The 19997-nt window shown below is 41.9% G+C and overlaps 1 protein-coding gene across 21 annotated transcripts in view; it reads right to left on the bottom strand.

Annotated features, from left to right (window-relative positions):
• Window positions 1–4953: 4953 nt before the first annotated feature.
• The window catches only part of picalma (phosphatidylinositol binding clathrin assembly protein a), a 29652-nt gene continuing 14608 nt past the window's right edge, over window positions 4954–19997 (bottom strand). For 2 of the 21 annotated variants that reach the window (XM_044041723.1, XM_044041726.1), the window contains 12 exons: window positions 19691–19814; window positions 19009–19142; window positions 18532–18617; window positions 16597–16752; window positions 15484–15558; window positions 14208–14324; window positions 12663–12791; window positions 12545–12575; window positions 12348–12447; window positions 9549–9608; window positions 8755–8856; window positions 8056–8537 (listed from right to left, as the gene is read on the bottom strand). In XM_044041723.1, coding sequence (XP_043897658.1) covers window positions 8445–8537; window positions 8755–8856; window positions 9549–9608; window positions 12348–12447; window positions 12545–12575; window positions 12663–12791; window positions 14208–14324; window positions 15484–15558; window positions 16597–16752; window positions 18532–18617; window positions 19009–19142; window positions 19691–19814 — 1207 coding nt within the window. In that variant the 3' untranslated portion in view covers window positions 8056–8444. Of the gene's footprint in view, window positions 6588–8055; window positions 8538–8754; window positions 8857–9548; window positions 9609–12347; window positions 12448–12544; window positions 12576–12662; window positions 12792–14207; window positions 14325–15483; window positions 15559–16596; window positions 16753–18531; window positions 18618–19008; window positions 19143–19690; window positions 19815–19997 lie in introns of those variants that run through there. The other 19 variants (XM_044041736.1, XM_044041745.1, XM_044041728.1 and 16 more) reach the window with 15 other exon arrangements.

Raw genomic sequence — 19997 nt, 5'->3', positions numbered from 1 at the left:
TGTCACACACTCTAAGTAAAACAGTAGGTACAAGGGTGGGGGCCGAAGGCCCCCACCCCCAGGCCAACTGTCTTAAATCCGCATTAAGACAGTTGGGTGGTGGTGGCCGGCCACCACCACCTAAGTGTCTTAATGCGGCTACCTTTTGCTGCAAAGTGTAATATAAAGTATTTGACCTTTGACCCCTTGGCCCCTCCTCTTCTCACCCAACCTGCCTGGCCCTCCTCTCCTCACCCTACCTGCCTGGCCCTCCTCTCCTCACCCTACCTGCCCTGCCCTCCTCATCTCTTGCTACCTGTCCTGCCCCAACCTCACCTCTTGCTACCTGTCCTGCCCCAACCTCACCCTCCTCTACTCTCGCTACCTTCCCTTCCCCTGGTGCAACCTCACCTCTTGCAACCTGCCCTGCAAGGCTGTGGTATTGAACCCACCACCTTGTGAACTGACACCCATGGTTGTGAACAAAACCACTGCACCACCAATTATTGCTCCATTTAAGCTGTTTTGTCTCCTTTCAATCTTCACTCGGGATGTTGAACTTTAAAAACTACTGCTCCTCACTGGAACTGAACCTACAACAACCAGACTTCAAAGCAGCATTCTTGACCATTGAGCCACCAGTTCCTACAGCTCCTTGCATTCTGCCCCACCACCTACCCAACACTCTTGCTAAGTGTAATAAACTGTTGCCTTTTGCTGTGGCTACTGCATTTGCAGGGAGTGTGCCAAACTGCTGAGGAATCAAACCTGCCACATCACTATGATTGTGAAAGCAACCGCCACACCACCAATATTCTCTATTTAGAGGACATTTTGTCTCCTTTCAATCTTGACTTTGGACTTACAGCTTTAAAAGCTCCAAGGCAAGTCCCCGAGGGTGGGGAACTGAACGTGCCACCTTGGGACTGACACCCATGTTTGTGAACATAACCACCACACCACTGACTCCTACTTCTCTTGGGACTTTTGATCCCCTTTCAATCTCTTCTTTGGCAGTTTTCTCTACTTTACCTTTAAAAGCATATGGTGCTCAATAGAAATAAACCTAATGACTTCAGAAGTTCATGGCAGTGTTCTTATGCACTGAGCTATCTGCTCTTAGAGTGCATCAAGTTCTCTTTGAGCTTTTGACTGTTTACTTTGAACACTGCACTCAATCAAGTTCATCATAAGACAATCTTTGACATAAATGTCTCCTCCTTCCAGCACAAGCTATTCTTACAGTGCTGCAGAATGACACATTGCTATTTTTAAGTTTTTATTTTGGTCTGACGTTGTGCAAAACTGTTGATCGTGAGACTTGAACTCACAATCTCTGAAACAGAAGCAATCCTCCGAAGGAGTGAACTATTTGCTCTGATAAGTTCTTAGAATATCTTGGTCTTCTTAAGTTTCTCATCCAGGTCAGCATTTTTTTTTTTTTTAAATGTCCAAGTCTTCCAATAGGTCCTGCTCCTTTCAAGAACGGAACCTATGACTTGTGGGATTCACAGCAGCTATTTTGTCCACTAAGTTACCCACTCTCAGAGTTCTTTTGGTTTCCTCAGAGCTTCTCAGAGACTGTTTGCTTACACTTCCTGTTGTGTTTTTTTTGCTCTGAAGTTTTAAAAATTTGTGAAATTCACTGAGATTAGAACTCATAACACTGGAGACACTAGGAGACACTGGAGAGCTATTTGTCCTGATGGTGTACTTCCAAATCCCTTGGCGTTCTTAATGTTTGGGTCAGAGTTTTTAAAATGTATTTTTTTAATGTTCCTGGAAGAATATTATAAAAACTTAAATGGCAATAAATGGGAAAAAACTGCACTAGATTATATAAACAGAGGAGGAATTTCTCTATCATGTCTATAACTAGGTTTCTGCGCACACAATTGGTACGTAACAAATATAGAGAGAAGACAGATGAGGCAAAAAAATGGCAAGGAATGAATAAAAATGGATTTTTATTGTAGTATTGAAGTACAAAAAATAGCAAAAAACCTTTACAAATGTGTCAATATGTACATATATGTATATATATAGGCCTATTACGTTTATATACAATTTTAAAATATAATGTATAAATACACAGTATAGACGTAAGGAGAACAGTAGAGGGCAGTGTTCATAATATTGTGTGATTCCATGCAGGGGAGATCAGTGTCAGTGAGGAGTGCTGCCCTCTGCAGGACAGAAGTGAAGACTATGAGGGACATTTTCTGCGAGATTTAACAAAAAAAACAACTATTTATAAGTATAATCCACAACTAAGTATAATCCTTCGCTCTCTACACACACACACTGCATTGCAGTCATTTCATTTCATTTGGACAGCCTGACCAAAAGCCATATCCCTAATTTTAATCCTTAAACAATAATTCAAATCTAAGACTAGCCCCTCAGAAATGAAGTTATTTCTCATGAGGACCTGGTTTTGGCCTCCATGAGGACTACTGGTCCTGACAAGGTCAGTGTTTATGCCTTAATATGTTACAAAAGACCAGAATTACTTTACCTGTAGCTGCAAACTCTGCCCACAAGGTGGCAGACAAGCTCCATATTTTAATACTGCATGCTGGCTCAACTGGGCATGAGAAATGTAATGTACTACTTGAACTAAATGGCAGCTTCCATTATGTGCCAACATAATCAATCTGTCTAAATGTCCTGAATATAAAAATGAATGATGTAACTCATGCTAGACACAGATCGGCTGTAGTGTAGCAAGTGGGGAAACTGCTATATGTTCATGATTATTTGTTGAAATGACAAGAATTTTGACGTTTGTGTTCCCAGATGAGTGAAGAAATCAACAACATTCTGTGAATGAGTCTGGAGGAAGTTTCCTGTTTGCTGGTTTGGTAAGACGTGAGCATGGGAGGCCTCACGAGGTCCTCGCAATCAAATAAATTAATTAAAATACATTAGAAACATTTTTAACCTAACCTAGAGGGGCTCACATGAAAATAACTGACAAAAACACTTTTTAAAAATCTATATACAGTGGAAAACCCAGGGAAATAAACAAGGTTGGGGGGGTGGGGGGGGGCAAGACCATGGAGAGCTTTATTAGCTTGTTACAGCTGAATAAATCTCACCTTGGAGAACCCATGTTAACCTTCAGTTAGGATCAAAACTCGAAAGGTGTTCGGTTTGTCCGCTGTGGGCTCGAGCAGAGTCTGTGGAGCCGACTTGGCCTCGTGATGGAAATATAAAAGATTCATTCTTGGGTTCACACAAAAACAACAATTCACACAAACAGGTGCCACTTTCTCATCTTTCAAATACAAATGAGCTCCTGTAAGAGTAATATTGGGGGGAGCATGTGAGTGGAGGGATGTGGATTAATGACTCATATTTGAGCCCAGCTGACACGTGAGAGGGAGCAGGGCTCAGAAAGTCTGTGAGAGAGAAGACTCACATGACGGTCTCACAGTGGACGGCCCTAAGCCCTCAATGACTGACTGTGAACATGCTTCAAAGTCTGTGAGGTGTGTGTGTGTGTGTGTGAGGTTGGACATGGAGAGCTGACCTTCATCTCTGCACCTGAGCACCTCCAGGTGCTGCCTGGCAGGAATGAGAAGGAGGAAATCTACATCCTAACAACTCACAGTTCAGCAAGCAAAAAATAAAAACAAATCTGCGCTTTCAAGCTCTTTAAATCAAAGTCTTTAACCACCACCCTGATTCAAGTAAGGTGAACGATGAGGAGACCAGAGCAGAAAGGCCTAAGATCAACAGAAAGGCTTTTGTTTATGTGCCAGTTACTTCCATCATTAAGTCAGTGTCTCACACAAACACACTCTCATCTCTCTGCTGCCGCCGCTGAATCCAAACTGAGGGGAAGTGCCGGGCAACAAAGACGCTGCTCAGTGCTCGTGAGGACGCTTTGCCAAGCAGGATGTACCTTCTATACAAGGTCCTAGTGTGTGTGTGTGTGTGTGCTGCACCTGTGGGGTTTCCTCCAGAGTGATGAACCCTTGCATCCTCCTCACCACTTCATCGCCCGTCAGTCTCCACAACTGCACTACTGTTTCATTCAATGTTTTCTGTGAAATAAAACAACACAATGTGAAATGTGTTTTCTTCCCTTTACTGTAAAATATAATCTCCTCTGTGGTCAAGACTCGACTCGTGGTCCAGTTTGAAAGATGCGAGGGAGATTACAGTCGTCGTGCAGACTGACTCTGATGTTACTTTATCTCATCTGTCGACTAACTCCCTGGGAGTGCAGCTTCTTTGAAATACACACACGTCTCTCTGTAGTTGTGAGGACATTCATAGACGTACCACATTTCCTCTCCTCTTTACTCCTTTCTGTGTCAAATACATGGCCAATGTAACGATAACCTTCAAAAACACACACACACACACACACACAGTCAGTCACTTCCATCAGAGATTGAAAATCCTCAATCTCAGCTATTTTAAAGATGAGAAGAGGGGGAAAAAGATTATCTGGTTTGGTGAGATTAAAATCCTTTCGACTGACCTTCACACACAAAGTCTGGTGAACACCAGGCACACGACTTTTTTCCAAATACATCCCTGCAAAAATAACACTCTGTGCAGTTCATGTGAAGTGTTTTTGGGCTCAGGTTGGAAACACAAACACACATAAAAATAAAGGCTGTAGAATTTGTGTCTGGTTTGTGGGTTTCTCTTTTAGGCCAAAGTCACTACATTAAAGCCGCAGTGTGTAACTTCTGGTTACAGCTATAATCATTAGCGCGATGTTGCTGTTGTCTCCGTCTATGTTGACATAAACACTTCCCGTCATGTGATCGATCGATCGAACACGAACACACGAACACACACACACACACCTGATGTCCCCGTCTCCATCTGCTTTCTGACCGATGATGACGAAGATAAAGGGTCCAATGACACATTCTACAATAAATGACATCACAATAAAAAAGGACTGAAAAGCTCTCATTCAGACATACAAACAACAAATACAGAGGCAGGTAAGTGTGGAAGCTTGCACTTTATTGGAAAAAAAAAAAAAATCAAAACAAAAAAAATATAATCTGAAGGGACGATGCAACAATTATGCTCAGTTCATGGATTAAGGGGCACTTTCATGTTCAGGTCATCTTTCACAGCTACAGCTGCCCCCCTTCCCTGTGACGGGCAGGATCAGTTTTATGTACACAAAGCACCGGTCAACAGTGCTCCATTCTCCTGCCCCGGCTAGACCTCACAGGCTCCGCCCACACACCTTGCCTGTTACTTACACATGAACACTCCCTCACTCCCTCCCTCCACCCCCACCCCCAGTGTCCCGAACACCCTGCGAAAACATGAGCCAAGCATTAAAATGACCCTGCACATCGAGGTTGGGAAGAATAAACGAATGGCATGCCAGAAAGCATCGAGAAGCAGAAATGGCGATTCTTTTCCAAACGGGGACGTCGCCTCAGTCAGAGAGTGTGTAGTGCTTTTGCTGATGTGAAAAAAAATCCCTCTTTTGTTTTTGCCAAATACATAGAAAAAACAACCTCATGGATTTTTTTAAATGTAAATTTTGACGACGATACTGAATAATTACACAATCCTCGGTGTGACTCCTTCAAGTCGTACGCCCACAACTGTACAAGGCATCATGCAGAGTACAGATAATATTTAGTGCCCCAGCAGCAAAACGTGTCATCTCTTTAAACTTTATATTAACTTTCTTCTTCTTTTTTTTTTTGTTCTTTTAAAAATATTCTCAATCACTCAAAAAAAAATCCAAATTCTACCATCAATCATACCCATGAATAAACCTGAAGAGCTTCCACGTGAGGGGGGAAGTCTGTGACTAGTTACATTTACATTTTTTATTTATTCATTTACTTATTTTCTGTAATAATGATAATAATAATAATAATAATAATAATGTCATCCTCTCTATAGGTAATCATAAATAAATACAAACAATACACAAGGAATGTCTACTGCAAACAATAACATAAAAAAGAAAAACCCAAAATGCGTGGTATAAAGTTGGAGTTTATAATCGTTGCCTTTGATTTTGAGGGTGACTTTAAGAAAGGAAATCATGGATCGGGAGGTGACTCTCTCTCTCTCTCTGTCTGTCTGTCTCTCTCGGACTCACCTGGAGAGAAGAGCACCAACGAAAGACAACTCAAAAAGTGGTGTGTGTGTGTGTGTGTGTGTGTGTGTGTGTGAGTGAGTGAGTGAGAGTGAGACAACCCACTTTTTTTTCTTCTTTTTTTCCTCCATATACACAAGCATTAATGTCAGAAATCTTTCATAGGCCAGGATACAGTGGGGGCTGGTCCCCATCCACATGACGTGAATGGCAGAAAACTGTACATACATAATCTCCTTCTTCATCGTCATCTTCTTCTTCTGCTGCTATGACTTAGACATGACTGGATGGGCACTATGTCCACTGAGATGGCCAGAGCTGCTCTGAGTCACCGTTAATTTCATTCAAAAAGTCTCAATTTCGGGGCCTTTCGTTCTCGGAGAGGTTAAAGTTCGTGACAAGCAAACCGCAGGGTCTGTGCCGATTGTCGACTTTGTTGTGAATCCTCTTCAGACGGGAAAGACTCCCTTCTCCGCTTCTCTGCGCCACGTTACATGAACTGCATCTGCAAGATAATAAAAACGACGTTAACTCCATTCTTGTGGAAACACTGCAGAGCCTTGCCTGTTTCCGAAACATCTCCAAAAGGCAAATAAAGAGGTGTGAGAAGCTTGTATTGTACAAAAAAAAGAAAGAAAAAAAAGAGCTGAAGTCCTATTCACAGGAGACGTGGTTCACTTGGGTCATTTTCAGATAAGTTTCCAAATTCCAATTCTCTGTCCCTGCTCAGACCTGGTTCTAACACCTGTCTCGGGAGATTGAATCACAGGAGGACAGCGTACAGCACAAAGATGACATTATTTTCAAAGGAGACGTGCGTACAAATGAGAGTGATGCAGTGTGAATAAAAATCCACTGCGACTCCTCTGATCGCATTCACACTAGTGACTTTATTTAATCTTAAATTAACGTTTTTGAATTCATACCATGTTTTTAATGGCCAACACGCTGGTTCTCATTCCTGCCATTATTTCGGGGGCTAAATCCCATAAAATATATACATAATGCCATAGGTTTTAGGGGTTATTTTCCTGTATATGAAATATGAACAGCCCTTAATAATTCCAACTCCCACAGAATGATTAATTTGTGACTTCTCAGAACGGTGGGTACCGGCCAGCCTGTAATGAGGAGAGAACATTCATCATTCTTAAATTCAGTCGGACGGCCGCGCGTCGTTTCAACACGATAATGGTGAAGAATCATCGGCACTTGAATTATTTACAGTCGCCCAAAAATAGTCGTTATTATTTTGGCCATGCTTTCAGGGTGAAAAGCGGCAGATCCGTTGCCATAACGACCACTATCGGCGGGTTGCAAACGTCCGTGACGTCTCCAATGATAACACCGACTGTTGGCATGATTAGGATGGTCAACTTTGTCATACACACACACACACACGTATATGTATGTGTGTGAAAAGGTCTCGTTAGTCCCTCCAATGCACTCCAATTTTGAGTACATCTTTAAAAAGTAGGTCAAACTTCAGTCCTTGGCTATGATAAAATAAGCCGCTCTAATGTGAGGTGAGCGGCATCTCATGAGAGCAGTTGTGATTGAATCCAACTTCCCTGTGTTGGATTCAAACACACATGGACGTCACTTCTGTGTTTTTAACTCCCCTGACTGCATTAGATAGTGTGTGAGAGAGGAAGTCTGCACGAGGAACAGAAATCACACGTCGGTGCATATTCAAGTTCACTGTGAAGCGACGTCAGCAGGGGGTTCAGCAGACGCCGGCTGAGGAAGTGGTTTCAAACGTGTGAAACGAAAAGTTTCCATTCACATGCGTCTCTGACCAACACTGAATAGTAACAGTAGTAACCAGACGAGGAGATGAGAACTTGTCATCCTGTGACTCAGGGGTGTACGTTAACACCAGGTCTAAACAGGGGGGGCCACGCTGCGACTGCTGTGCACGTTAAAATTAGTCTGTGATCTCATCCGATGAGTCACTTCAACGCATGTCATTGTTTAGTGTTCCAGGGAATTAATCAGACATTCTATTTTTTTTTTTTTTTTTGCATCGCTACTGACCAGGCCGAGCACACACACTAACACTCCCAACCTTTCTTTAAAACTCCAAGTGCAGCAGACTCGAGACTTCTCCTGAATAAATAGAGCTTCAGCCTTCAGCGAAGGATAGCGTAAAACTTGACCCCTCGTTCAACGGCCGACAAGATGTGTGAACACAGTGCAAAGCAGCGAGCGGAGGAGTCAATCTCACAGGAAGTGATGTAACTGGCTCCAAAAACAAAAATAAAATAAAAGAAGCCATTTCACAGCCAGTTCTGCTCAAAGTCAAGCAGGGTAAAAACATGCAGTCTGAAAGACACAGGAGACAGCTGTACCTAAAGACGCTCTATAAAAAATTCTGTAGAAAGAGATGTGCAAAGGGATCCTTCCCTGGCGCTCTGAGAGGGCTGAGACTGGACGGACTGGAAATAGTGGGTGACTTGAGTCAGAGGAGGGGGTGAAAGAAACAAGAGAGCCAGAGATAAGAGAAGAAAAGCGAGATGCTACAAGAGTCTGAGCAGGAAATCAAGCTTATTATCATCATTATTATTATTATTCTTATTATTCAGTAATACAGCATGATTCTGGAAGCGGCTCTGAGGAACAGGCGTCACACATCTTGTAGTTAAAATCAGTCCAGAAACGCTCTCGTTTACCTGTGCGCCTGGATTGGGGCCAAAGGGGTTGGGTGGCCTCATCACAGGCTGAGTGTACATCACAGTGGGCTGAGTCATCATCATGGAGCCCATGTGGGGAGGCTGAGGAGAGAAGCAGTGACGGATGAATCCCTAATATACGTTTTGGCAGTTGGCGACAGCAGCATGTGTGCCATTAGCTGCCCTGTGCGTCACAGCTATATGGATATTAGAGGAATATAAAGAGGATACCCTGGCTGGTACTTACTTCATTAAAACCTGGTTTTAAGACTGTAAAAGGTTAGGGACGGAGGCCATGAAAGGTGTACTTAGAGTGACATTAAAAGCAATTGTATATACATTTTAATGCTTCAAACACACAACTCTCCAACTGTGTAGTAATAATAATAATAATAATAATAAGAATAATCTTCTTAGAAGAAATTAACACTTTTTTTTTCTGTCCAAAAGCCAATCCAATAACTTTGACATGATAATTATGGCATTACAGATAGGAAAACTATTCTATTGTATGATCTTAAACAGATTCATGTCAATACAAAGTAGCTGATAAAAAAGCCAAAATCTTAAATAAGATAATAAAAAAAGATGAGATTTATGGTTTGGAGGTCCAACTTTGGATCGACACCATCTTTAGTTCTACTTTCATGTGGATGTATCAGGTGTAAGGCTGAAGTCAGACTACAGGGAACTTGTTCCATCAATTACTGCACTCAGAGAAATAGAACGACCAACATGTGAGAGTATGTGTGCTGTGCACGTGTGTGTAGAGCCCTCAGTCCCAGCTGACTTACCATTCCATATGTCATCATGCCTGTGGGTGTGGTTGCAGGGAAGGCCATGACAGATGGAGCCTGAAGTGACACAGAAACTTCAGTTGACTCCCACGGAATCAGGACACAGTGATCAGGGCACACATTTGTCACTTTTCATACAGAAATGAACTTCTTCAGAAATATGCAACAAACAAAAATAACCAACTTCATCTGGGAAGTCAAAGCTAAATAGCAACCACTTGAATTGAGCATCCGTGTAAACTCTCTACGGCACTTTACATCTGTCTGCAGCACCGCCACCGTGCTGTATTGGTACTTTATATTTGTACTTTATATTTGTGATGCTGAAAAATGAGCAACCGACAAAAGAAAATGGAAAAGCCAAAGTGCACCAATTGCAAAAGGAGAGGCGTCAATCACTTAGAACCGAGTTAACAAAACCCAAATATTCCTGCAAAAATAGAAAAAAAGATACATGGCTCCTTAGCTCCGAGAATAAATCAACAATGCAGCTTGAAGGAGATGGAACAGAGTGGGAAAAAAATGACTGCAGAGAATTTGTGGGAAAATTTAGTCACACTAATATTCTTCCCATTATTTGCCCAAAACATATAGTCATTAAAGTGGGGAAAAAAAGGTGAAATAACAAGGAAAGCTTCCAAAAGAATCAGACTTATGATCATAGATAACAAACCCAGATCTGTCTTGCTCCTCGCCCTCTCGGGAAGGATACGTTTCATTAGCTATTCAGTCATGGGGGGGGAGGGTCGCACAAGTGAGTCAGATGTGACACTACTGCCAAAAGTGACACTTGTATCACAGACTGTGTTTGTTTCTGAGAGAGGGAGAGCGAGAGAGAGAGAGAGAGAACTCCATCAGAATTCCTCCACTCTTGTTCAGGGACGCTCCCTCAGCATGACCCAGACGCTCAGTGAAGACACGAGGAGGCTGCTTTTTGCATCATGTTGCGGATGATGGAAGGCGAGTGATGGGTGCTAGTGCGCCGTCAATCACCAAGGAACTTCCAACAGAAAGGACTGCAGACGCAGCATAATTTATCCGATGTTTGGTCACATCGTCAGACTTCATGTATCCTCTCTGCATCATAACGAGCGCGGTGACCAACAGACTGATGGATTACAGTCAGAAGATCTTCCCAGGAGGTGTGATAAATGTCATACAAGCTATGTTTACACATGATGACATCAGAGCTGATAGTCCACACACACAACACTGACGTCCTTTGCTGTCGCCACCATGTTTTAGTGATGATTATGATTTTGTAACGTTAGGGGAGGTAGGTGTAAACAAGCTTTAGCTTCAGCCTACACCCTTCAGAAGTTTTATTTACTCATTTGATTCATTAGTTGTTTGGCCCATAACATGTCTTTAAATGTGTAAAAACAGTGGATTGGAGTTTCCCACACCTGAAATGATGATGTTTTGAAATGTCTCACTTTGTCTACAAACCAAAACTATTTAGTTCGAATGATTTCTTTGCTGCATGGAGCAAAAAAAAGCAAACAAAAAGTACAAAAAATAAATAAATAAATAAATAAATAATATTTAAGAAGCTGAAAAATCGGAAAGCTTGTTTTTAGTAATTGATTTATCATCAAAAATTGTTGCGGCCCGACTGCTATCACCCTAAAATCTTAAACGGCGACTTTTAAAAAACAAAAACAAAAAACAACCAAGAGTCGGGTCAAACACTTTGCAGTCTGCACTCAATCAGCAGTCACGGACACGAGGCAAAACTCCGTTCTAAACACACTCAACCTGTCCATTCAATAACCAATTCAAAAGAACACCGCAGGCAAACACACAAGAGGTTGTGACTGTTGTGACATCAGTTCAAGAGAGAGGAAAGGCCACGTGGGAGCAGAGCGAGCACAGTATAAACAAACAACCCAGGAAAAGCTGGAGGCCGTCCAGCTGCCTTTAGTGCCACAGTCACCCAACAACTTTCATTTTAAATCGGCAAGACGAACTGGCAGGAATTGTTATTAGGAGCCAGACAATATACTCAATCTTAAATAAGTGCTAAATAAACATGATTCAGCATTAGGCCCGCTGTGTTGTCTGTGGTGCAGCTCAAGGTTAAGATGTTAATGTAAACTGTTGTCGGGCAGCAGGGTTTCAAGGAAATTTGGGGGACTCAAGTGGAAGGGACATACGGGCTGGGGGGGAACCAAACAGACCCCCCACCTGAAGTTGTAGCTTTAGACAGCAAATAGTCTAGTAGCATGGGCTCTGTTTAAGTTTGTTTCCAACTACACTACTGTTGCAGTCTCCTGTAAATCACTAATAATAGAATTTAACAAGTTCTAATAATGCAAAAATATTGCTAAGCTACTTTACCATCTTCACTGGGCAACGGATTTAAATAGATGAACCATAGTCAAATAAGATACTAACTAAATATTAACCACTCTATATTCTAATGCAAGGACGAGCATTCAAAAATATAAACTGCTCCAAAAGTGTACTGTACGCATCATTTTATAATTACAATATAATTATAGGAGTTTAAAAATAGGATTTTTTCGTGAACAATCACATAAAAATAAGTGGGTGATTCACTTATGTCTTAGGAGAATAGTGAGCACCGCTAACGTGAATTTGCATTTAATCATTTAAAGTATGAAGTTCAGTATGTTTTATTCTGAACTGCGGTCACATTTTAAACAACCACAACCTTCACATGTGTTTCTTCCCATCGCTGGTGTAAATATGACTAATATTGTGGCTGTTTTCAGTTAGGTAGGATACAAGTAGAAAACACAAACTGCAGTTTGCAGTTACAGATGGATTTACCATAGTTGCGGGGTTCCAGGTGGTGGAAGGTGCCGTCTTGGGCTGCCAGTTGTTTCCACCCGTCAGCTTCTTCTCACCCGGCTGACTCCAGTGAAGATCACTACAGAAATTCACAGAAATACAGAGTTCAAGTGTTTAGTCGTGTTCGGTATGCCGCGTTAGGTGCAGGGAGTTAAATATTACTCGAGTGCACTCACTTCTTTGCTGTGCCGTTGCCAATCCCCAGATCTGAAGAGGACAAAGGAAAAGCACTTAACACATACCTCATCTATTCAAATTAATTGAATAGTGTCAGGGACACAAAAAGGAACTTACTGCCGACCAGATTGGCCAGTGAAGAGTCCAGGTCATTGGACACAAGTTTGTTGGCCTGCTGACCGTTCAGGGTCATGCACTGATTGGGTGAGGATGCCACTGTAGGTTTAAGGATGCCACCTAAAACATCTTAATCAAAGGGGGGGCCGGACAAAGGGAAAGGAAGGAAGGAAGGAAGGAAGGAAGGAAGGAAGGAAGGAAGGAAGGGGAGGGGGGTAAGAGGTTGGGGGCGCCCAGAAGAATTGAAGACAAAATACGACAGACAATAACGCAACAAAACAAAACATGGAGACAAACAGAAAATGTACAAACACACATACACACAAAGAGAGGGTGTTCAGCGTGGATGAGGCAGTAAAGCAGCGCTCACAGAAAACAAAAAAACGATTCACATTAAGCCAAGACTGAGTGAGAGGAATGTGTGTTGAGTCAACTCACCCAGTCATGCATATGCCATGCAAAAAGCCAAGACCCCAGGGAGTGTGTGTAACCCCAGGACGAGGGGAAGGAGAAAAAAAATATATATTATGAGATCGTGAGCAGCTTAGAAACCAGTGAGGGTGAACAAAAGAGTGAGTGGAAGATTCAAGGTGCTCTGTGAGGCATTTACGTTGGTATAAATATACTAGGCAAAGGGTGAAACGACTGAGTTTAAGGCAATGCAGAGCTGACTGCAAGCTGCTGGTGTATCCAGTAATGGACTGATTTGTTAGAAAAAAACAATATCAAATAAACTTTTCAATTGACCTATTATTTTATGTTGAAATGTTTGACACAAAAATCATCAATATCTCCTCACAACAGCCTCGAAAGGTTATGAAAGACCTATGAGTGTTGAGCACTCCATTATTTTAGCAATGACAACCAAGTAATCAATAGACAATAAATACATGAAATGATATCAATGGCCACAGAAAGCGTCGATAATATACAACATCACATCTGCACTTGTGCATGCTACGAAACGTTCAGATAAGACAGCACATGGAACATGAGTACAAATAGTATATTGTGATTATGCAGGGAAAAGATGAACAATCCTGATAAATCACAGCATCAGTGAATTTTCCAAATAACATGTATGATAAATGACATTTCATACACATCCAATCGGGAAGATTAATTCTACCACACTTCACTCTATATAGGACAATTCATTAATGATTGAAAAACTGGGCTGGGTAATTAAATGCAACAGTGCAAATGCAGTCCAATTATGTGCAGATGCTTGATGTTTCTTTACGTGCGTGTCTCCGTGACAAAAGCCTAATGAAGAGCCACTTACACCGAACAGCTGGCAGCCTCCAGGAAACAACATTATGTCACACTTCAACTAGATGATGATGTCTGAATGCTTGATTTGGAACGAGATCAGAACATTCATAGTCCACGCACACACACACAAGCTAACAAATGAGGCCAAAGTCCAAAACTATGTTTGACTTTTGTCATCTCAAATTGATCCAGTGAAGCACAGGAATGGAAGCCACTGCAAGAAAGAAACGGGTTAAGACAGTGTCAGCTTGTGTGTGTGTGTGTGTTTACCTGTGGAATCCAGGTTGTTGGCATTAGTGTTGTTGCCAAATACGGAGTCAAAATCGACGTTAAGGCCCCGAGAGTCCTGTGGTGGCTGCTGCTGCGTGGGGGAGGCCGTGAACCCTGCTGAGGTGAAAAACAAAAACCACTGGTCAGATACAGAGACCACAAAGCGTCGGTTCCTCCCAAGCCAACCACAAGCAGGAAGAACAAATGTCAATACTTGCACATTTTATTTGACTCATACTTTACAGTGTTTGACAATGATATTTGTAAAGAAAGATCACTCAACTTATGAAGTGTCTTTTGTTACTTTGATATTGTGTGAAGGCTACATTGTGCACTGTTGCAGAATAGCATTCGAGCGGTTTCAGACCACAAGTTACAGTTGACCATTGTCACATTCATCAGTTACTGTGATTTCACCTTTTGACAAACTTCCTGTCAGTTGTTGACATCAGCATTCCCCGCTTTCCTTCTATACATCACCTCATGAACACAGTTGGTGAGAGGGTGCATATATTTATGGACAACACAGCCTAACATCATGAGCAGAGAATACCGCCTCTTTGAAAAAAGCCTTTGGGACAACAATCACCAGTTGAAGATGACACATGTCAGAGCAGAAAACAATGTCCCATTGTTTATATTCCAACACACACACACACACACCACTGGTGTTCAGAGTGAGGACACTGTCCTGCTTCCCAGCATCTGCATCGTCCAACAAAAGTTGCACTCAGCTCTTTGTAGCTTTACCTCGATATGCACATTTGAACCATGACACAATGCTACATACTTGCAAGTGTGTGTTGTATTTTATACACACACACACACACACACACACACACACACAGATAATGTAATATCTGGGTGTGGTGAAGGGTTGAACTTCCTTTTCTTCCTTACCCAATTTCTGAACGCTTCCCTTGTATGAACCAACAACCACATACTGGTTTGTTCAAAATAAAAATACTTTAAAGAAAGAGAAATCTGTGACAAGAAGAATACTGAGGCAACTGTATACAGAGGTGTCTATCTACTCCTTCAATAAATTGGTAAATGTATTATTTGTTGGCAAGTCAGACAAAGTCAATACTAAACGATTAGTTTAGAGACCCGTAGTATTTGATTCACTGGTTCTCTGGGTTTCATGCTGCCAGTAGCATAAAACATCTAAAAGATGTCACATTACTTTTTAGGAAAGGTTGTTCATTCACCATCTTACAAAAGCACAGAGACAGATCAGAAGTTTCATAACACTGATGGACTTGGGCGTACCTACCTCTGAATAGACCAGCTACAGCAGGGGGCTCTGATTGGAAGAGGGTGGTGTAAGGGCTTGGCCCACAGAAGGAGTCTGACACACAGAAACAACGGCAGGCAGGCAGGCAAAGAACCAGACAGCGAGAGAAGGGGGGGGAACAGAGAGGAAGAAGGGAGAAGATTACGTAGATATGAGATCAGGAAAAAAAAATCAGCAGCGAAAGAGCAGCAGCAAGGAAGCCAAGCAACTATGGGAACGGCCGTTTTACTGACAAAAAACAAAGATCGGGATTTGCTGGACAAAAGCGGAGGAAGCCAGCACTCATCACATGGCTAGACTAAATACAGAGTAAAAAATTAAGGCCAGCACACAACTAAAGGGCAACGACAAAACAACTCAGACTTCTCAGAAGCAGGGAGGAAGGCAGGCGGCACGTTCAGAAGGAAAGCTCTGCAAAAGGATCCCATTTTTGACCGAGACAAACCGCCCCACTGAGCTCATCGCTATCCACAAATGCTACACAACATTATTAGGCCTCGCGTGTCAGCAGCAATCCATCATCTACACAGTTATCCACCTCAGTACCTGTGATAAATGTCTCTATCTGTGCACCAGTGTCATGATCAGATGCCAGCAAATAGCTGGAGTCACAAAAGGGAGTGTAATGGTCTGGAAAAGTACAAGAACAAAAAGAGAAAAGAGCTGCTGATGAAGATGGACATTCATGCAACAGAAGAGTTTTAAAACTCTTTTTGGAACAGAGAGAGACAGAAAGTAAATGCGAGATGAAACAGCCTCACTCAAACAACGTCAAGAGAGGAGATGAGGAGCTGAGCATGATTGCAGAAGGAAGCAAATATTTGGAGCAGGGCAGCATGCCAGGTCTTTGAATGTGACAAGTGTCATGAAACACAGTGTTCCTGCCAAATGACCCTAAACCACTTCAAGCATTTCCTGTTTAATTCCCTCCTTCTCTTGAACTCCATACCCCACATTGATTTCCATTCAGACACTGAAGTCACATACATGAAATGGTTAACCTGGATGATTTTATGAGTGACTCACACAGCGACACATGAAAATGTTGAGTAAACACAAAATTAAAGCAAAATTAAAGCAAAACAATCCCACCGAACACTTCGTGGCTCGGTGTCCTAGAGGACAGACCGTTAGCGTCCGAGGACGCCACGGACAGCTGGACAGCATCGACAACAGGTGGTGGTGTGATGAAAGGGTTTGAGATTGGAGTGGATTCCTCCACAGCTTCTGCAGCATAGGTGAAAGGATCTGAGTGGGCAGAGGGGAAGAAGAGGAGGACGAGGAAAAAAGGAACAGAGAGATTATGATGGAGAGGTGTGAGAATGGTTAAAAACAAAAATAAAACAAAAAAAGACGTGCAGGAGGAAATGCCAGTGATGTAAGTGAGGAGGATTAATACAGTGTTAAACAGAAAGTGACAGGCTGATATTATGTAATATTCTTTTGGACCCAAACCTATAAGCTTTATCAAGGTTCATGGAGCAATCCACGGGTCAAAGGGTTTCCATTATCTGAAAGCTCAGGGTCCAACACGGGCTGATATCTATGCTTCCAATAAAACAGCTGTGCATTGTGTTTAGAATGTGTGCGTCAACTCGGGGTTGCTTGCAAAACCTGACTTGTGACAATAAACTAGGTAACCACATGTTCCTGAGGCCAATTCATAGTTTCCATATCTGCAGAGGTTTACTACGGTCTGCGTGACTCGTTTTGCACCCAGGTCCATGAAAACTACGTGTGGACAGGTGGAAACGCCAGACTGATGAACAAAACTTTCGTCTACGCAGCCAGTAAATAAAAAGCCCTTGAACCAATTCTTATTCATTATCTCTGCCTAAACTCAGCCTAACACAAGTTACCAGAAATTAATGAGCAAGTATGCTTACCAATATCTTAAGATTACAGACAAACACTGCTGTAATATGTGTCAACTTCATTATTTACACACCTTTTGATAAGAAACTTGAGTGAAAAGCACACATTATAAAGAGATAATGAGATAAAGCTGCAACTGCAACCTGGAGGTTTGCTGCCTCCACTTATAATTGGTGCTTCACAATGATGGTTTGTTGGTTGAAAAAAAGAGACACAGAATAGCCACCAGGGGGCGACTCTGGTGGTTGCAAAAATAAGTTTGACTGTAAATTTTCCTGCAAAGTTAATGGTCCAAAATGCTACATGGACACCAATGTGATTGACAGCTAGTATCATCCAACAGGCACCTGGTTGCAGGTGACGTGTGTGTGTGTGTGTCTTTCTGGTTGCAAAATCTCAACATGGTGCTGGTCGAGACAACACCGCTTGGCTCGACAAATATACTGTAATAGTTTTCAGGTCGATTACAATCACACTGGCTGGGCCAGCCTAAGTAGGTGTGTAGCTCTCATGTCTCTCATGCTTGACTGCTGACGGCGAAGTCAGCTGGATATTAGAGTCACACCGTTATTTTATTTCCCTTACTGTCTCCATTTCCATCAGTTCATTTAGTAGTTGAGTCATTTTATGACAAGTTTACGGTCTATCTCACTGTTGCTCATGCACTGCACTGTGAACTACACAATTTCAACTGTGGCATTGACTCTCTGACAATCTCAGCCCTACAGTATGCAAATCACTATTAAACTTCTCAAAATCCTAAATCCTCAAAACACATCAGTTTCATCATGTACTTAGGTTCTTTTTTTTAAAAAAAAAAGATTAATGTCGGCATAATGTGTCAGCTCATTCTAATATTGACAACCGCAATGGCTTAGTACACCACACAAAATATAAGATTATAAATACGATACATGGGTATTTCAATTACTTATTGTCCCTGATAAATTCTGATGCAACAATGTTTGGAGCCAGAGTTTGTAAAATGTCTGACTTCCTCCAACTGCCAGAAAAAAACCCCACTGCTGTCATTTGAATGAAGAAGCATTATGGGAGTTTGTGAAACCTTTGGCTGAGGTTTCACAAAAACCACAATGTATGTACGCATGCTTGTAAAAGGTGGACTGAAGTGGAGACGAGTGGAGCTCTGACCTCCCCATGAGTTGGCAGTGGAGAGAGGCAGCGGCTGCTGGAAAGCTGGCTGCAGGTCCAAAAGGTCATTGGCTGCTTTGGATGCACTGGATGGAGAGAGCAAAAATAGGCGTATAGAGTATGATTTAGTCACTCATTGACAGAACACAAAGTTCCCATCTCTGTTCTGAGAAACCATGACAAAAACAATTGTCTCAGAATCACGGGATAATCTAAAAATACCATGTTTACATGTTATTCTGACCCCCATGAGGAGTTTCAGTTTTATTGTATTTGCTTGCATTTCCATAGATCTGCATGTTATCAGTTTTGCTGTAAAGGATCAAAGTCTCTTCTGAGTTTAACCTTGATTTTAACGTTGAAATGTTGTGTAATGTTGAGAAACAGCCCAAAATTGCATTGTCTGGAAGAAGCCATAACTCTGAACTGGGAGTCACTTTAAGATGACAGACAGACAGGCAGGAGTTGTGGTCTCACCTGTTGGTAGAGCTCGGTGTGGAGAAGAGGTCAATGGCAGGAGTTGAGTTAATGGTTCCACCCACTATGGAGACTGGGGAGGAGTCTGTAGTCGCTAGAGCAGGATTCTTCTGGAGCTCCATAACACGCTGCTCCTACAATAATAATAAAAAATGAGGCAAGTGTTAGCAGCAAAATTGCTTCATAGGTTGAAGGCATATTTATTAACCCTGAGGGGCAATTTGGGTTACAGCCAGCATTCACTTAAACATGACAAGAAACAAATGACAGTATAAACATGGAATCACATTTAAGATCCATACAAGGATTTTTTTTTTTTGACTAATTTTACCATCGAAGGGCCCCAAATGTCACAGAAAGGCAAAATGGAGAAGCTGCATAAGAAGCTGCTCAACTCAGCAAATTACAACAGGAACTACAAAAGCAGGAAAGGGAAAAAAGGAATTTGTATTTTTTGTTACTATTTGTAAATCTAGTTCATTTCTTATTTCTGTCAATCAAGTGATGCATTTTAAATTAGATCACGTAAATCATGTTCATTTTAACTATTCATCGGATTAACGTTTCATTCAAAAAACAAATATTTTATACCTTTAATATATAATCAGTTATTCATTGATTAATTGTACAACTCTAGTCCTAATTTGAAAGAAAATGTAGTGGGTGAATCAAGAAAATGTACCTTGAGTGCTTTTAGACGAGCCTGCTCTTCCTCCAGCGCTGCCTGTTTTTCCCTCTCGTCCACTTTGGTGAAAGATATGCCGGTGTTGGCCAGAGAAGATACTGCATTGGAGAGGGTGCTGGCCCTGATTCAAGAGACAGCCACGGAAATCATCAGTGCTTTGAAATATCTTTTAGTGCATTCTGTTACTATTTTGCAGACATAAAACACAACCAACTCTTACATTAGTTCAATACTATCAAGTTGCTGAATCTAATACGATCCTCTTTGTTCTGGCATGAATGGTGAACAGTCAGATCAAGTGGAC

This window comes from Solea senegalensis, linkage group LG13 (assembly GCF_019176455.1).
Source record: "Solea senegalensis isolate Sse05_10M linkage group LG13, IFAPA_SoseM_1, whole genome shotgun sequence".
NCBI classification, from domain to species: Eukaryota; Metazoa; Chordata; class Actinopteri; order Pleuronectiformes; family Soleidae; genus Solea; species Solea senegalensis.
Note: the sequence above shows the minus strand (reverse complement) of the source record. Positions and strands in the feature narration are given on the sequence as shown.